This window comes from Chenopodium album, chromosome 10, assembly GCF_948465745.1.
Source record: "Chenopodium album chromosome 10, dcCheAlbu1.1, whole genome shotgun sequence".
NCBI classification, from domain to species: domain Eukaryota; kingdom Viridiplantae; phylum Streptophyta; class Magnoliopsida; order Caryophyllales; family Amaranthaceae; genus Chenopodium; species Chenopodium album.
The window spans coordinates 4311101-4326234 of NC_137843.1; the positions used below are offsets into that span (position 1 = coordinate 4311101).

At 31.4% G+C, this 15134-nt stretch overlaps 2 protein-coding genes across 2 annotated transcripts; one reads left to right on the top strand and one right to left on the bottom strand.

Moving 5' to 3' along the window:
• Positions 1-4794: 4794 nt before the first annotated feature.
• Positions 4795-7441, top strand: LOC145561997 (putative mannitol dehydrogenase). The gene is made up of 5 exons (XM_081622143.1): positions 4795-4958; positions 5859-5972; positions 6171-6684; positions 6774-6927; positions 7061-7441. Exons 1-5 carry the CDS (start codon positions 4864-4866, stop codon positions 7261-7263), a joined length of 1080 nt encoding a protein of 359 aa, XP_081478269.1. The 5' UTR covers positions 4795-4863; the 3' UTR covers positions 7264-7441.
• Positions 7442-7536: 95 nt separating this feature from the next.
• On the bottom strand, positions 7537-10755 carry LOC145561996 (elongator complex protein 4-like). Its single transcript, XM_081622142.1, has 9 exons — positions 10475-10755; positions 9908-10134; positions 9745-9817; positions 9369-9522; positions 9119-9197; positions 8860-9019; positions 8678-8769; positions 8180-8457; positions 7537-8083 (listed from the first exon to the last, which is right to left on the bottom strand). The coding sequence occupies exons 1-8, from the start codon at positions 10611-10613 to the stop codon at positions 8290-8292; spliced, it is 1092 nt and encodes a 363-aa protein (XP_081478268.1). The 5' UTR covers positions 10614-10755; the 3' UTR covers positions 7537-8083; positions 8180-8289.
• Between the last annotated feature and the right edge of the window lie 4379 nt (positions 10756-15134).

Sequence of the window (15134 nt, forward strand, 5' to 3'; positions counted from 1 at the left end):
TTTCTTGTTTGCTCAATTAAACACCACAACCGCACCCCCATTTCTGCCGACCATACATTACCTTTTCCGCCACCTTTTGTTGCCTCTAAACTGTCCTGCTGCCGTGACCTGCTGCTAGAAGGTGGAATTTGCACTTTCTTTCTTTCGCCCTCCTTTTTGCAGCAAGAATTCTAGTACTATAATGATGACTCTTTACTTCCTTACATCATCATCATCATCATCATCATCATGAGTATTATTTTTATCAATATTGTTAATTTATGATACTAATGTTATTTTGATACCAACGTTACACTTTGATACTAATGTTACTATTTTTAGTACTAACATAATCTATTTTTATAAAAAAAATTCAATTTGATAAGGTTAATATTTAGGTAGTTCATGCATAATAGAATGGTGTTTATGATTTTGTGTTATTTTGTTAACCTTATATTAATTAAGGTTATTTTATATGTGTAGGAGGAGTCCCTCGATCGTGGTCAAGTTTAGTAGTTGTACCTTATTGTTCTCGTGATCAAGGTACATATAGGTGGCTAGCTCCTTGATATAATTTTGAATGCATGTTTTGGGTAAATGTTTGTTTTAATGTTGTTTGAATAAATGTTGCATATGAATATTTAATGATGATGAGTTAAAATATATAATTTTACGATCTAAAGGTTTGATCTGGAAAAGTGTTTGATTGATTTAATAAAAGTTGTTTTATATATTTATAAATCACTTGATTGAGTTAATTTAAAATTTGTAGCTCATTATGAGCCTAATATTTTAATTGTCCCTCTACCCGGGACTGGTTAAGTAAGACCATGAGCTTTGTATGATCTGGTCTTTCCTCGTGTATAGTTTAACTTGCTTGGGGGGTGTGCACACTTAGGTGAGGAAATTTGGTTTGGAATTATATTTTAAAATTGAAAAGTTATAAATTGGAAACCTATTGGTTTGGAAAGCTTTTATTGATGAACATTACTACCCTTAGAAGGTTTAATTTTAGATAGTCTAATTTTAAAAGTGACTTGTGGCAAGTTAAATTTAACTGGTTATTTCGAAAGCATGTTTGCCTAATAAAAATATTTACATGCCTTGCACTTATACGTACTTAGCGTTTTTGCTAATCTGTTTTCCTTTTTGTTTTGGTTCGCCCTGTTTACCATTACTGATAAGCAGTATTGATTTCAGATGTGGATTTGTTCGTGTGCATGCTAGAGTCGGGTTGGGATCACATAGTTAGGAGTTATTGAAGTAATTGAAACAGTTATTATGGTTATTCATTTTATTAATAAAAGTTAGTTATTTTCCGCTGCCATTTGAGTAATTAATTAAGCCTTACGTTTTCACGTGGCGGTAATACGCCCAAGTCTATCTCTACGGTATTTGTATACGTATAAATATAGTTTTTACGTAGAGGGAGATTTGGGGGTGTTACATTAATGGTTTTATCTAAATATATCCAATGAATGACATGATATTTTCATAAAAAAAAAAAATTAAAACATATAATGCAAGAAAAACTTTACCCTATTTAAACATTTATGTGAAATTTATGTCAACAAATTTAAATAAAAAAACAAAATTGTTAGAGATTAAGAAATCACGAGAAATATTCAAAACAAAATATAAAAAAACCGTGCATCGCACAGGCTTTCATCTAGTGTATACTGCTTTTAAATATTTTCAACACAACTAATCTACAATTTTTTTTTTCTCAATTTAATTTTAATAATTTTGGCCTTATTATTTCAATTTTCTTATACACATTGCATTTGTATATTTCATATGAATTGCCTCATTTTTAATATTATATCACAAATTAATTATGGAAAAAAATTGTTACTACCGTACGATGCGCGGGCACTAATCTAGTTATATATTGGAAGAAAAAAAGAAAATCAATGTAACACCCCATGTAATCAAAGATATTACAAGATGATGCATTTAATTTTTGTAATACATTATACTCCATATATTGATATTACATAAACAGTGGATATTACAATAATTGTAATATCATATGTATCCTAATTGATACATAGATATTACAGATAATAATATGTTTATCTTGTAATATCCTAGTTGATTACATAATTTATTATCTTGTAATATCCTAATTGATATTACTCCATTAAAAAAAAAATACATAATTGATTACATACATAACCAGATTTATTTTGATAATACTCCGTACATAACAATTTAACAAGTATCGAGTAATATAACAATATTAATGTGTCATTTTATTGCTTAAGCTATAAATTCTATTTATAATTTTATACATTATAATCTCCATGTTATTGAATGGGTTAGTTGTGAGTTAGGGATCAGACTCAGGGCCTGTTCTCTTCAAGTCTTCAGCTTAATTTCAGTTCAGTTCAGTTTACTTCCTAATTTCCTTCTATTATAAACAATTTAGTTCAGTTTAGTTCAACTCACTTCATTTCAGTGCAATAAATCATAACATGCCCTCAGTCACTTTGGGCTCTTAGAGGGCACATATTGAAAGCATTTTTGTTTTACTCATTTACATTGTTGTGCGATCTCCAATACACATATTTGGTTAATTATAACTTTGATTACGGACTAATGCAAATTATAAAAATTAATTTTTGGATACTACACAATACACATTGATTTCAATAATATCACAATTTGTAATTTCTTAATTATTATTTGTATAAAAGTAGTTGTAGATGGTTGAAAAAAAAAATTAGTTTGATCCTACAAATTGTAAATAAGTACTTTCTCCGTTTCTTTATAGTTGCAACACACATTTTATCATAGTATTTAATAAAAATGGGCCTCACATGATATAATACACTTAAAATGGGGTTAATAGCAATTAGTCTTAGCTACATCCTTACATAGCTAAGGTAGCTGCAACACCAACCTATTAAAGAAGCACAATTGATAAATGCGCCTAATTGTAAACGTGACCCAAACCAAAACGTAGCCCACCTGGTGAAGCTAACAGGTAATCATACTATGTATTTATATTTCAATATAATACTTTAGTAATTAGTACAAGTACTAACCATTATCTACAAGTATATCTTTAACAATTTTTACTACATGCATGATGTTAATTAGTAAAATTATACTCTTAGCTATATATAATCAACATATAGAATACCACTAAACATCTAACATTAATAGTTTTCTACATATATAGTAAAAAAAAGTCAGTTTTAATAAGTAAATTAAAATCAATAAAATAAGTTGTATTATTGTAATTAGTGTGAAAGTTGGGAAAAAGCAAGGGCATTTTAATTAGATAATTCTAAATCTCTCTGGAGTTCAATAGTTAGCTTAATTATGGTGTATATGATAGAGATAATAGAGATTAAAATTAGTTAGATTATATATATATATATATATATATATATATATATATATATATATATATATATATATCAATCATCAATAATAACTTAATACTAAAATGCACCTTTTTTTTTGTTAATATTTGATTCTATAATAATATCATTCCAAATCTTTTGTATTATCTTTATGACATATATATATATATATATATATATATATATATATATATATATATATATATATATATATATATATATATATATATATATATATATATATATATTCCTTTTTATTTGGTGTTTAAAATTATGCTATATACATTTTCAACTTCTTTAAAAAAAAAATAATAATTATTTCAACTTCCTTTTAACTATCTTTTAAATGGAGTGTTATTAGATTTTTCCAAAAACGTTATAATAAATTGATTCATATAATAGATGTTACACAAATTACTTTAAAACATCACTTAATTTTTTATTTTTTTTAAAATACCTCTAGCTAATATTTTATTTCAATTTCAATTCAATATAACTATATATTCAAGTTAATTAAAATTTTGTTCATAAAATTTTACTACTATACGTTCATATTATCACAAATTGATTTATAGACTACAGTATAGCTATAAGATAAATGTTGTGTTTAACAAATGATTTTTTAGATATAATGGTGATATATTATTTGTAATTTTGTGTATGTTTGCACTTTTGCTAATAATTTTAGTGGAGATTTTAGTTTGTTGTTCGATTGATTTTTGATGTTTATTAAAAATGCATTTATAAATAAGTATTCACTAATATGGCCACTAGACCTGATCAAGCCCCTCTAGAAAAATTATTGAGTTCAAGCAGACTAAAAAATCCATTTTTTAGATAATTTGTTGTTTTGCCTATTAATATAGATTATGACATTATAATTTCTATTTATTTGATTTGTATGTTTTATCAAATTTTATTTGTTGAATATAATTAATTTTTTTAAAAAAATTAGACTTACCATGCATGGCACGGGCCTTAAGCTAGTATATATGACAACTGGAAAATTTATTTAACAAGTATTTGTTTCTTTTTAACTTTTTGTCTCAACTTATTGACTTATTCTACAAATCTTGAATTAAACAACTATAAAATCGTGATTTCTAGATTTTCAAAAGCAGAACATTTACGCGATAATTCCAAATAATTCCTTGTCCAAAGAAAAAAAAAAAAATTAAAGCACTGTAAAGACACGTGGCAAAATACAGACTACAAGAAGAAACTCATGTAGCACTGTCAATTCTCACCCGCATATGAACGTAATAAAATCATTCCACCCAATTACAGAGGCTGTCACAAAATCTTAGGTCACCAACTACGTCACTTTTGCTCCTCAATTGAGTGCTATATAAGCCTATTTTTGGATCATAACTTTTTCCTTCATACATTTTCTTTTCCCTCTATTTTTAAACAAAGTTAAGGAAAAAAAAATTTTCTCTTGAAAGTTTCTGGAGTTTTATTTAAGAATAAAAAGAAAAATTTCAACAAAATAATTTGAAGAGAAAAAAAAATGGCAAGACCTGAGGATGTACACCCACAAAAGGCTTTTGGATGGGCTGCTAGAGATACATCAGGAATCCTTTCTCCCTTCCATTTCTCTAGGAGGTATATTTTGTTTGACATTCTTGTTTTCAATCTTATTATCAATGTTTTATATTTTAGCGTGTTTTGTCATGCATACTGCTCTCTAGAGGTGTTGATTTTATGAGAGTGATCAAATTGTCATGTATTCATGAATTTATAAGTATAAGGGTACGACTTTTTAAAATATCGTAGTCATTTTATGATGGGTTTTAATCAAAGATGATGATGAGTTGTATTAAATTAACTATCAATTGTGTTTGTTATTATCGGATTGCTTTGCAATTATAATTTAAGAGAATTATAAAGGAATTTAAGATACGAAGTCTTATAAGTTTTCATATATCCTAAATTTAAGAATTGTTTTTAAAGCTTATACTATATGTACGGATGCATATGACATAACTATTTTATAACAAGTCGTGATAGTAACAAATAGGAGTACTTTATTCTATAATCTGATATGAAGTACGGAGTACATTGTATTATTTTTGGCATGCATCACGAAAGACGGGGAAGAATGAATAATCGCTATAAAGGGGTAAAAAATATAAAAGCAGAAAGGCTAATTGGAGGACTATATATTCTCCATTTAGCTTAATTCATTTGAAAGTGGAATTTTTTTTTTTTTTTTTTTAATTATGAAAATGGAATAGGTAGGGCCCAACTGTTGATGGGGTGATAAAGGTTTGTTTTTGGACTTACCAAAGTGGTGAAGAATTAATTAATTACCTGATTTAGGATGGAAGTTGTACTAATTTCAACTTTTCAAGTACATGATCTAAGGCCATTTTCAAGTGACACAATTTTACAAATTGTTTAAACTATTGTTCTGGATTAGTTATGTGTTTAATGCGAATTTGTTACAAAGTCTGTGATGCAGTTAGCGGATTACTTATAAAATGTTATTGTTTTAACTTGCAGGGCAACAGGAGAGCAAGATGTAACTTTCAAAGTGTTGTACTGTGGCATTTGTCACTCTGATCTTCACTTCATAAAGAATGAATGGGGGAATGCCTCTTATCCTGCTGTTCCTGGGTAATTACCTTTTCCAACAATGTTTCTGTATCATATACTTCGTGATACATACTGTGTTATAGAGTATAATTAATGATAGAGTATATAAACCGATCCTGAGCTTCAACCGTCAGCTTAAGCTTTTGGTTGAGTTGGTACTCTAACATGGTATCAATAGCTGGTCCTCTAACAATTAAAGATTTATGTTACTTTTTTCAGGCACGAGATTGTAGGGGAGGTTACAGAAGTAGGAAGCAAGGTGCAAAACTTCAAAGTAGGGGACAAAGTTGGGGTAGGATGCATGGTTGGAGCCTGTCGTTCGTGTGATAGTTGTGACAAGCACCTCGAGAATTACTGCCCCAAAGTGCTCCTAACCTATGGATCCACTTATTATGATGGCACCCCTACATATGGAGGTTACTCTGATATCATGGTTGTAGACGAGCATTTCGCTGTTCGCATTCCTGAGAACATGGCACTCGATGCCACTGCCCCTCTTTTATGCGCTGGTATCACTGTCTACAGCCCTTTGAAGTACTTTGAGCTTGATAAACCTGGACTCCATGTCGGTGTTGTTGGCCTTGGTGGTCTTGGACACATGGCTGTGAAATTCGCCAAGGCTTTTGGTGCTAAGGTGACAGTTATCAGTACCTCACCTAGCAAAAAGGAAGAAGCTGTCAACCGTCTTGGTGCTGATTCCTTCCTGGTCAGCCGCGACCCTCAGCAACTGCAGGTAATTTAAAGTTGCATGTCTTCCAAGGATTGCATTGCTTAAATTAGACTTTGTGGATTTTCTGACTAGAACTGCTTGCATTTGTGTAGGCTGCTGTAGGAACAATGGATGGCATTATTGATACAGTCTCGGCAGCTCACCCTCTTTTACCATTGATCGCTCTGATGAAGACTCACGGAAAGTTGGTCATGGTTGGGGCTCCAGACAGACCTCTTGAGTTGCCAATCTTCCCTCTGCTAATGGGTAAGCAACCCTCCCCCAACTCCTACCAAAAATAAGCGAGGATTTGTTCGTTTATTTACTTTTTTGTATGATCAAGCGTTTAATCTAATGAACTATGGAGATTCATGATTGCCTTTTTTTATAATAAAAACAGGTAGGAAGATCGTAGCTGGAAGCTGCATAGGAGGCATGAAAGAGACACAAGAAATGATTGATTTTGCTGCCAAGCATGATATTAAAGCAGATATTGAGGTTGTTCCGATGGATTATGTGAACACAGCCATGGAACGACTACTCAAAGCAGACGTTAGGTACCGTTTTGTCATCGACATTGCCAACACAATGAAAGCTGAATGAGGATAGATCCATTCTAATGATATAACAAGGCTGGGATAAGTTGTGACTTTCTAGAAACAAGTCTTGTTTCAACAATTACTATGGTTACTATCTTCTATGTAAAACAAACGATATTATAATCTATGTAGAACAATTGACGTTGTGGTTGAATTATAATACATGAATTTTTTTTATTGGATGGTAAACATGTGCATCTTCTTTAACTGAACAACTTTAGCTATGATCTGGGAATTGAAAATTGAAATCGGTATGTTGTTGAAAGCTGCTCGAGTATGTCATGCATTACGTGCTGCTGCATACGTGTCACAGCAGCACAAAATGCAAGCACTTATCGCATGGCAAGCGTGCAAAACTCACGGTGCTTGGGCAGTTGGGCTTACAGACTCTTCCCTTCACAAGAACCACTATGCTATAGAACCAGCAAAATTGCCGTGCTCAAAATTTCAAACACATGGAAAACAGTGACATTTTCATAATACAATGAATATAGTTCCTTCTCATTTCTTAACAGCTACTAAACATTTACACATGGTCTAACATATCATTATCAAAAAATGCCGATGGATATCGAGTATTTGAGCACACTTGTGTCCAAGAGACAGGAAGTGGGCCGTCAATCGTTGTCCTCGAATATGGATGTCACTTCCATATCTAATAATGACAGTGCTTGGAGTTTGACATCACTACGGGATAAAGATACCAAGTTAACATCAATGAGCACTTACCATTTGTCATTGTACCATGCCACATGACTTTTCTAATCATATCTCAACCTCAACATTCAGGCTCCTCCACTCCTGCGCAATGCACTTGTGTTATGCTGTTATCAGCATTAGAATGAAAGAGTTAGCATCATACCCATATATCGTAAATCTGAAAAACGAGAAGATATAAATGCCATCTAATTATTTCTTACTATTGCGTAAAGTGTAAACAGTAAGCTGCATAGGTTATGATTTAAAGGCCCATTAATGCCAAACATTGATAGCGTAAGAACTCCAAAACTTTGTGGATCAAATAGAAGGATTAGAAGTCAAGAGATCCTTGTTTAGTGGATGAAGAACAACTACTAGATGTGCCATATGATGCTCCACTTGAACCATCAATGGGAGCTTGATTCAGACATTCTAAAATCAATGATCTACGCTTATGAAGCTTGATTGAAAATGTTGAAGCCTCTAAAACCAAAGGTACCTGCTTTGTGGCATCCAACAAAGGAACTAAAAGTTAAGATACAATCCTTCACTTATAACAAGATAAACTGAAATTGAGAAACAAATTGCATACTGGTTACCAAAAAAAGAACATACACACACAAAGCCCACTCTACCAACCCCACAGGGTTAACAAACCAAGCAAGCTCGATTAGTCAAAAAAAAACCCAAGATAAGGAGAATCTCAAATAGTCAAATACCTGGGTGTTGATCCTGGCCACTTTGTGAATGCTGAGGAAACCAACCATTTCTTGATATCCAGTAAGCAGTTGTGCTAACTCCTTGTCCTCATCTGATGAAAACATTGAATATGAATTACTTTTGATATTAAAATAAAGAACTATGATCTTCTGACATAATTAATTAGAGTCCATTGACATGCCTGGAATTGCTTTGACTGAGAGCAGGGTATCAGCCAAATGCTGCCATCTCTTAGAAAAGGATGATGACAGAAGGGAATGTGGAAAGGTAATAATGGCAACTGAATTTGATGCCTTAACCATGACTTTCAAAGACTTGATAAAAGCAAGCATATCCCAGTCCTGAAACATTAAATGCAGAAAATTCCCAACATATAAATGATTGGAAAAATGAACAGAAATTTTTAGTATTGCAACAAAGAGGAAAAAAAGAATTACTACCTTGTCAAAGTATCCACACTGGGGAGCACATAATGACTGAATAGCAATGCGGCCACCACAAGGAATGCTATTACTAGTTCTGCAAATAAGAGAAGAGTAACGTCAAGAGAAAGAGATATAGTGGATCAAGTTGCTTACAAGATCCCATACCAGAAGCAAAAATGCAGTAAATGAGAAGCAAAAGTCACAAAGAACCTATTCAAAAGCAGGATTGCCTCCCCTAATCCCCTATATAGTCAAAAGGGCATACCTTGAGTTTTGAGCTAAAAATGTAGAGCAACGCTGATGAAGTGTGTCCAGAGTCAGATCTTGAGTGCTCACACAATCAATGTGCTTTCCTCCAAAATGTTCCCTCCCCAAAGGTTTACGCAAATCAAAATTGTTGCAGTACTCAAATTTGGAATCTGCCAAGCCACCAAATGAGTTTCATCACTTTTATGTTATTATTACAAATCAAAGTTTATGCTATTCGAAGTTTTTTAAAGACTGAAAAGGCCATTTCCTATACTTTCCACTTCCGTCTAAAATTCCACAAGTTGCAAGTTATAAGATATCCAATGTCCTAACAACCAACAGCATAAGATCATGAGATGTCATTAGCAGGGATGAAAACTATGCACATTTACCTCTAATATTGTTGCTCGGTTGATTTTCCCTCGCATATTTCTTGTACTGCCAAGCAATTCTCAAATCCTTATCCTACAATAATAACCAATCAAACCATGTAGGTAATTGGGTCATTCCATCAAAAAATACACTCCACAATCCATACAATAATAATCCTGATACCTGTTCAGTACTGTGATCACGAGGCTTGTCATCTTTAGGGGACATTGGATTAGGCAAAGTACCCAAAAACCCTTTCGGGTCCTTCGCCGGACTCGCATATAAAAGAGGTTGATTATGAATTAATCCTTGCGCCATAAAATTCCTCAACAATAACATATGATGAGGTGCTTCAGGATCCTCCATTACCATAACTAAACTCCCCAAACTGAACCCACCTCCCAAAATCCCTGTTTTTAAAAGAGAGGGCACAAAATTCCATCATAAACTAGACAAAATCACACCTTCAATAACACCCATAAACATAGAAAGGAAATTAATTTCAGAAAACTAGGTTCCAACTAAATCCTAATTAAACATCACTTGGTGATTATTCACCAAATTAAAGCCTAATTTAATAAATTCACACACCCAAATAAAATCCCCGCCTCCAGAAAACCCTAAAACATTTCATAGATTAACCAATACTGTAATTAGCACATCAATATGACTATAACCAACATCTAAGAATCAAAGAGGAATATTATTATTTTGAGAAAAAAAAAAAAAAGTAAAAATTAGTAAGCTTACTGTCAAGGTCAGGTATGCCGGAGGAAAGGAAAACGACACCGTTAGGACCGGGTTTAAGACCCGGAACTTGAGAAGCAGGACCAGCCAATGGATTGCGAGAGAAGCTGCTGGTTCGAGCCTTGGGTGTATTGGTAGCCATGATTACTCACCTAAGGAAGGAATTATCAGGAACTAGGGTTAGTGCAGGAAAATTAATCTGGGAAAATGAAGAAAGATTGCGAATCAATTAAACATTTCGAACAAGATCATGCCAGAATTAATCAACTACAATTCAAACAAACATTTTGATTTTTGAGCAAGAATCATACCAGAATTCGGAAGAGCCGTTAAAGTTGAAAAGCCCTAATTTTTATTGGACTGGGCCATGTTGCCGTTAAATTTTTGGGCTTGAAGGTCCGAGATCAAGATTTGGGCAGCATTGGCGCTGATACGTTTCTAGTTACCAGACCCACAATAACTTGAGGTTTTTTTTTTTTTGCCAAGTTTAAATGCAGTTTGGTCAAAACTTGCTTGACTCAAATTAAAAAAGACATAAGTACAGTCTCAAAATGTTGAACTGAACTTAAACTTTAAGTGATTTTCTGATCGAATTGAACCCATTCCATAACATTCAAAACTCAACGAGCCCCAAGTGAGCTTAAATGCATAGGCTCAATATTGAGCTCGCCCATTTTGGACTATATATATATCTATGCAAATGTACATGTACTAGTATGTCTAATGTGCCAAACTATTTTGAATGGTATTGAAAATTTAAGTTTTATGGATTGAAAATTTAAGTTTTATGGACTCATAAACTACTTTTATTTACATTACTCCGTATTATTTTATAAGAAGTACATTTTGTTTGGATGATCATCAACTGATGCAAGCACGCCATATTAATGATGATATGCCACTCCCTGATTCCCTCTATATGGGATGAAGTCCATGAAGGATTCCAAATTATTTTATTTTTGCGCTTTTACATTATGCATCATTTCTTTAATTAGTCCTATTGATTTTGGGCGTACTTCCTGTAAACACAGTAATTAAAATTAATAATTTGTTTATGTATTAAAAAATAGTTTAAAAAAAATATAAAAAATGAAGAAAGGTTTATCCCCGTACAATTTGGAAGAAGTATGTCTGATAAAAATGTTGGGTTCAGGGCAGACAACAAAGTTAATATTCCAAATTGAAGTTTTGGACATTGGCTTCATCCTGATTTGATAGTGATGCTACATTAGTCTATTGACTATAAATTCTCTTCCAGTACGTTTGTTGGTCCAAATTAAACTACGAGTAAATAATTAATTACAAGTAAAATTTATAAACTTTGTGTTGTGGGCCTGTAGCTTATTATATGGTGGAATGGAGGTGCTAGCAAAATTATTGTTGGGGATAAAATCCAAATCATGAGTTACGGAGTACTTCTCTTAACAAGTATTTATATGTAAAATGTATTTCAAACCCCAAATTGTGCTCTAAGTATTACTTTGTGTAAAGTTATATGATCCCTTCTTTATTAATTTATTTAAGAAAAATGCGTAAAGATTAATCAACAACTCTAATATTTCCCCCACATAAATTCATTAACTAAAAGTTTATTTATGTCAATAACGTGAGAATAAAATTTGAATATTAATTAATCTACTTATACTAATTATTTAAGTATTACGTATATATAGAGTACAAAATATCGTTTTGAAATGCATTAAATAAAAATATGAGATCAACCAATCTATTAATAGAGTAAGAAATATCGTTTTGAAATGCTTTAAAATAAATCAATTTTGTAAAATCTAACAACTTTAATTTGCATACATATTTAGGGTGTGTTCTATTCACACATATTTTATTTATCAAAACTTATTATAACTTATAAGAGTTTCTTCTAGCTATAAAACAAATTAAAGAACCTAATATAACAAGCCGTTATTAACCCTTAATTATCTAAACTTATATTTACAATTTTCATAAACTACATATCTTATCAAAATTGATTTTTCCTAAAATAAGTGAAAATAAGTTCAATATAGGGTTAATAAGAACTACTAGATCAGGTTATTCAATTTACCCTCAAACAATGTTCAGATAAGTTCATGTGGGCCACACCCGTCACTACTGTCCACTTCATACGACCAAGGAGGTTCCACCTCAAAACCATATGGCAATTACGGGAGTAGCCCCTTAGTCTTATAAAGTGGACATAACTTTCTTATTTCTTCAATGTGGGATACACTTCCCAACACTTTCTACACTTTTCAATGTGAGACAACACTTTCACTCACATGTGGATTTGCTCATGGACTCAACAATTACTTAATAAAGTGAATTAAATGCAATCTTATATGTATTATTACTATGTAGTCCGTAGGTACGAAAATGCATGTAACAAACGTGTAGTGTATATGGATACACACACAAGGGAGGCAAGTAAAGAGCACATATAGCATGTATGATAAGACAAGGTAGATGTCAACGGTGATACCGGAGTAAACAAGCAACCTCCATCCTTAATCTATGTGGTTTGTTAATGTACAAGTAGTATGTAATAATAATGTTTGGTTTTGTAATCTTACCTACGGTTTCTTCTGCTGTTTTCGGTTTCACGGGAATCCGGCCACCCCCCTCACGAGCTCCCTTCTCTCTCTTATACACAGTAGTAACAATAACATAATTATTCAACAGTTGTCTAAAATTCATAACTACATAATATTTAATTATAATATTAATATTATACATTTAGTTAATTGTTTAATTTGATGAATACAATCTAAAGGGTTGTCTTAGCTGTTTCTGTAGTGCTACTTGGTTTTTTTTTCTAGTTGGTTTTTTTTGTTTGTTATCAGCTCTTAAGTGTTACTCTCAACGTCTTTGGGCAGTTATTATTATGTCTTATGTATCTTGCTCTTTCTTTTGGGAATCATCTAGTTATAAAATATATATTGATCTTATCCTCTTTCTTCTAATTATATTGCTGATTTAATTTTTTCTGTAAATGTCACATGACTCTTACATAATCATCAATTGAATAGTGTTGTCGAGATATAATTAAATGACAACTTTGTCATTTCAAAAACAAATTCACTATGTTAATTAAAAAATAAAGACACAAGTATCAGACGACTTTATCTGTACTCAATTACACTTTTCTTTACTAAGCTAGGGGTAGGGCGAAATTTTGTATTATATTTAAATAAATCCTATCAATGAATTCAAAGGAATGAATAAAATAGTTATTTGGGTTTAACCTCTTTTTTTTTTTTTTAATTTATTTATTTATTCAATTCTATTCGGGGACTAAAAATTAATTTTCTTATGGTCAATATTCAAGTTAATTTTTAAACCGGGCAAACTTTTATCAAGTTTAATGTACGTAGAATAACGATCATATATATAGTGACTGAGTGACTTGTAGTTTAATAAAATTAACCAATGAATTAGTTAACAAATTATTATGAAACTAAATCAATTGTGATACTGAACATATGACCTTACGTAGCTAGGTACAAGTACTTATGAGCAGTGGTGGATCTTCATACCTTTTTTTTTAGGGGTTGATAAATTCTGAGATAGAATGTACGTAGTTATATACAAGACTTAATTTAAATAAAATTAGTTAAGATAAAAATAAAATATAGAGTACATTTCTCCCGTATTTGTATTTTAAATATCGTAACAATTGGACATTCAACTATTCACATACCTTTCGTTGATCATAATTGTGAATTATACATGAGATATATAAAGTCATGTAAAAAGTTATAAGATTAATCTAATTTCAAATTATTTTCAAACCATCAGCAGTGACGTCTCAATATACGTAGTATATCTTTAAATTATGGATTTGAATTTTTTCATTACTAATATAAAATTTATTAATGATTGGTAAATACATTTGTCAACTAAGACTGAGTACTTTAACTAATTAAATGAAATTTCAATTTTGTGTTAAAAAACATGTAAACAATTATAAATAGATATCTGAAATATAAACATTTTAATCTTTTTTTGTCAATTGGCATGCAAATTGCCATGCATTAGATTCTTTGATTAACAAAATTTTCTAATTGCTTTAGGGGCCAAGCCCACACAAGCCCCTTCAAACATCCGCCATTGCTTATCAGGTGGAGAAAATGGTAGCAAAATTAGGTATTTTATTAATTGTATTTTACTTTAGTTTGAGAAACACAAAAGGCTAATTAATTAATCTTAAACATAAACATAAGATTAATTAATGGAGTGACCCCATTTACTTATATTTCATTTAGGCTAAGAACCTTTTTTTAGATATCTTATGTTAGATATTTTAAGGAAAAGGTCAGGCATTGTCCGTATATATATTTATGATGTCTATAGAATTGTTTTTTTTATTAAAAAAAAAAAACTTCCCAAACAAAAAGAAAAGAATGCAAAATAAACAAAAATGCAGAAAAATTGATAAAAACGTTAAACGTGAAAGAATAATCTACAAAATCTTGTTAGTACGTACAGGAAGAAAAGTAAAACAGATGAAGCTAGCATTTAATCCAAGCAGCAGGTAAATAAATTACAGTATTAAAGAGTACGTATGTAAGATAAGTAAATGAAATAAGTGTAATTTGACTGACGAGACAAAGTAGTTAATTAACGGTCTCAGTGCTTCGAGCACTGTAAATTGCAGCTTCAATTAATC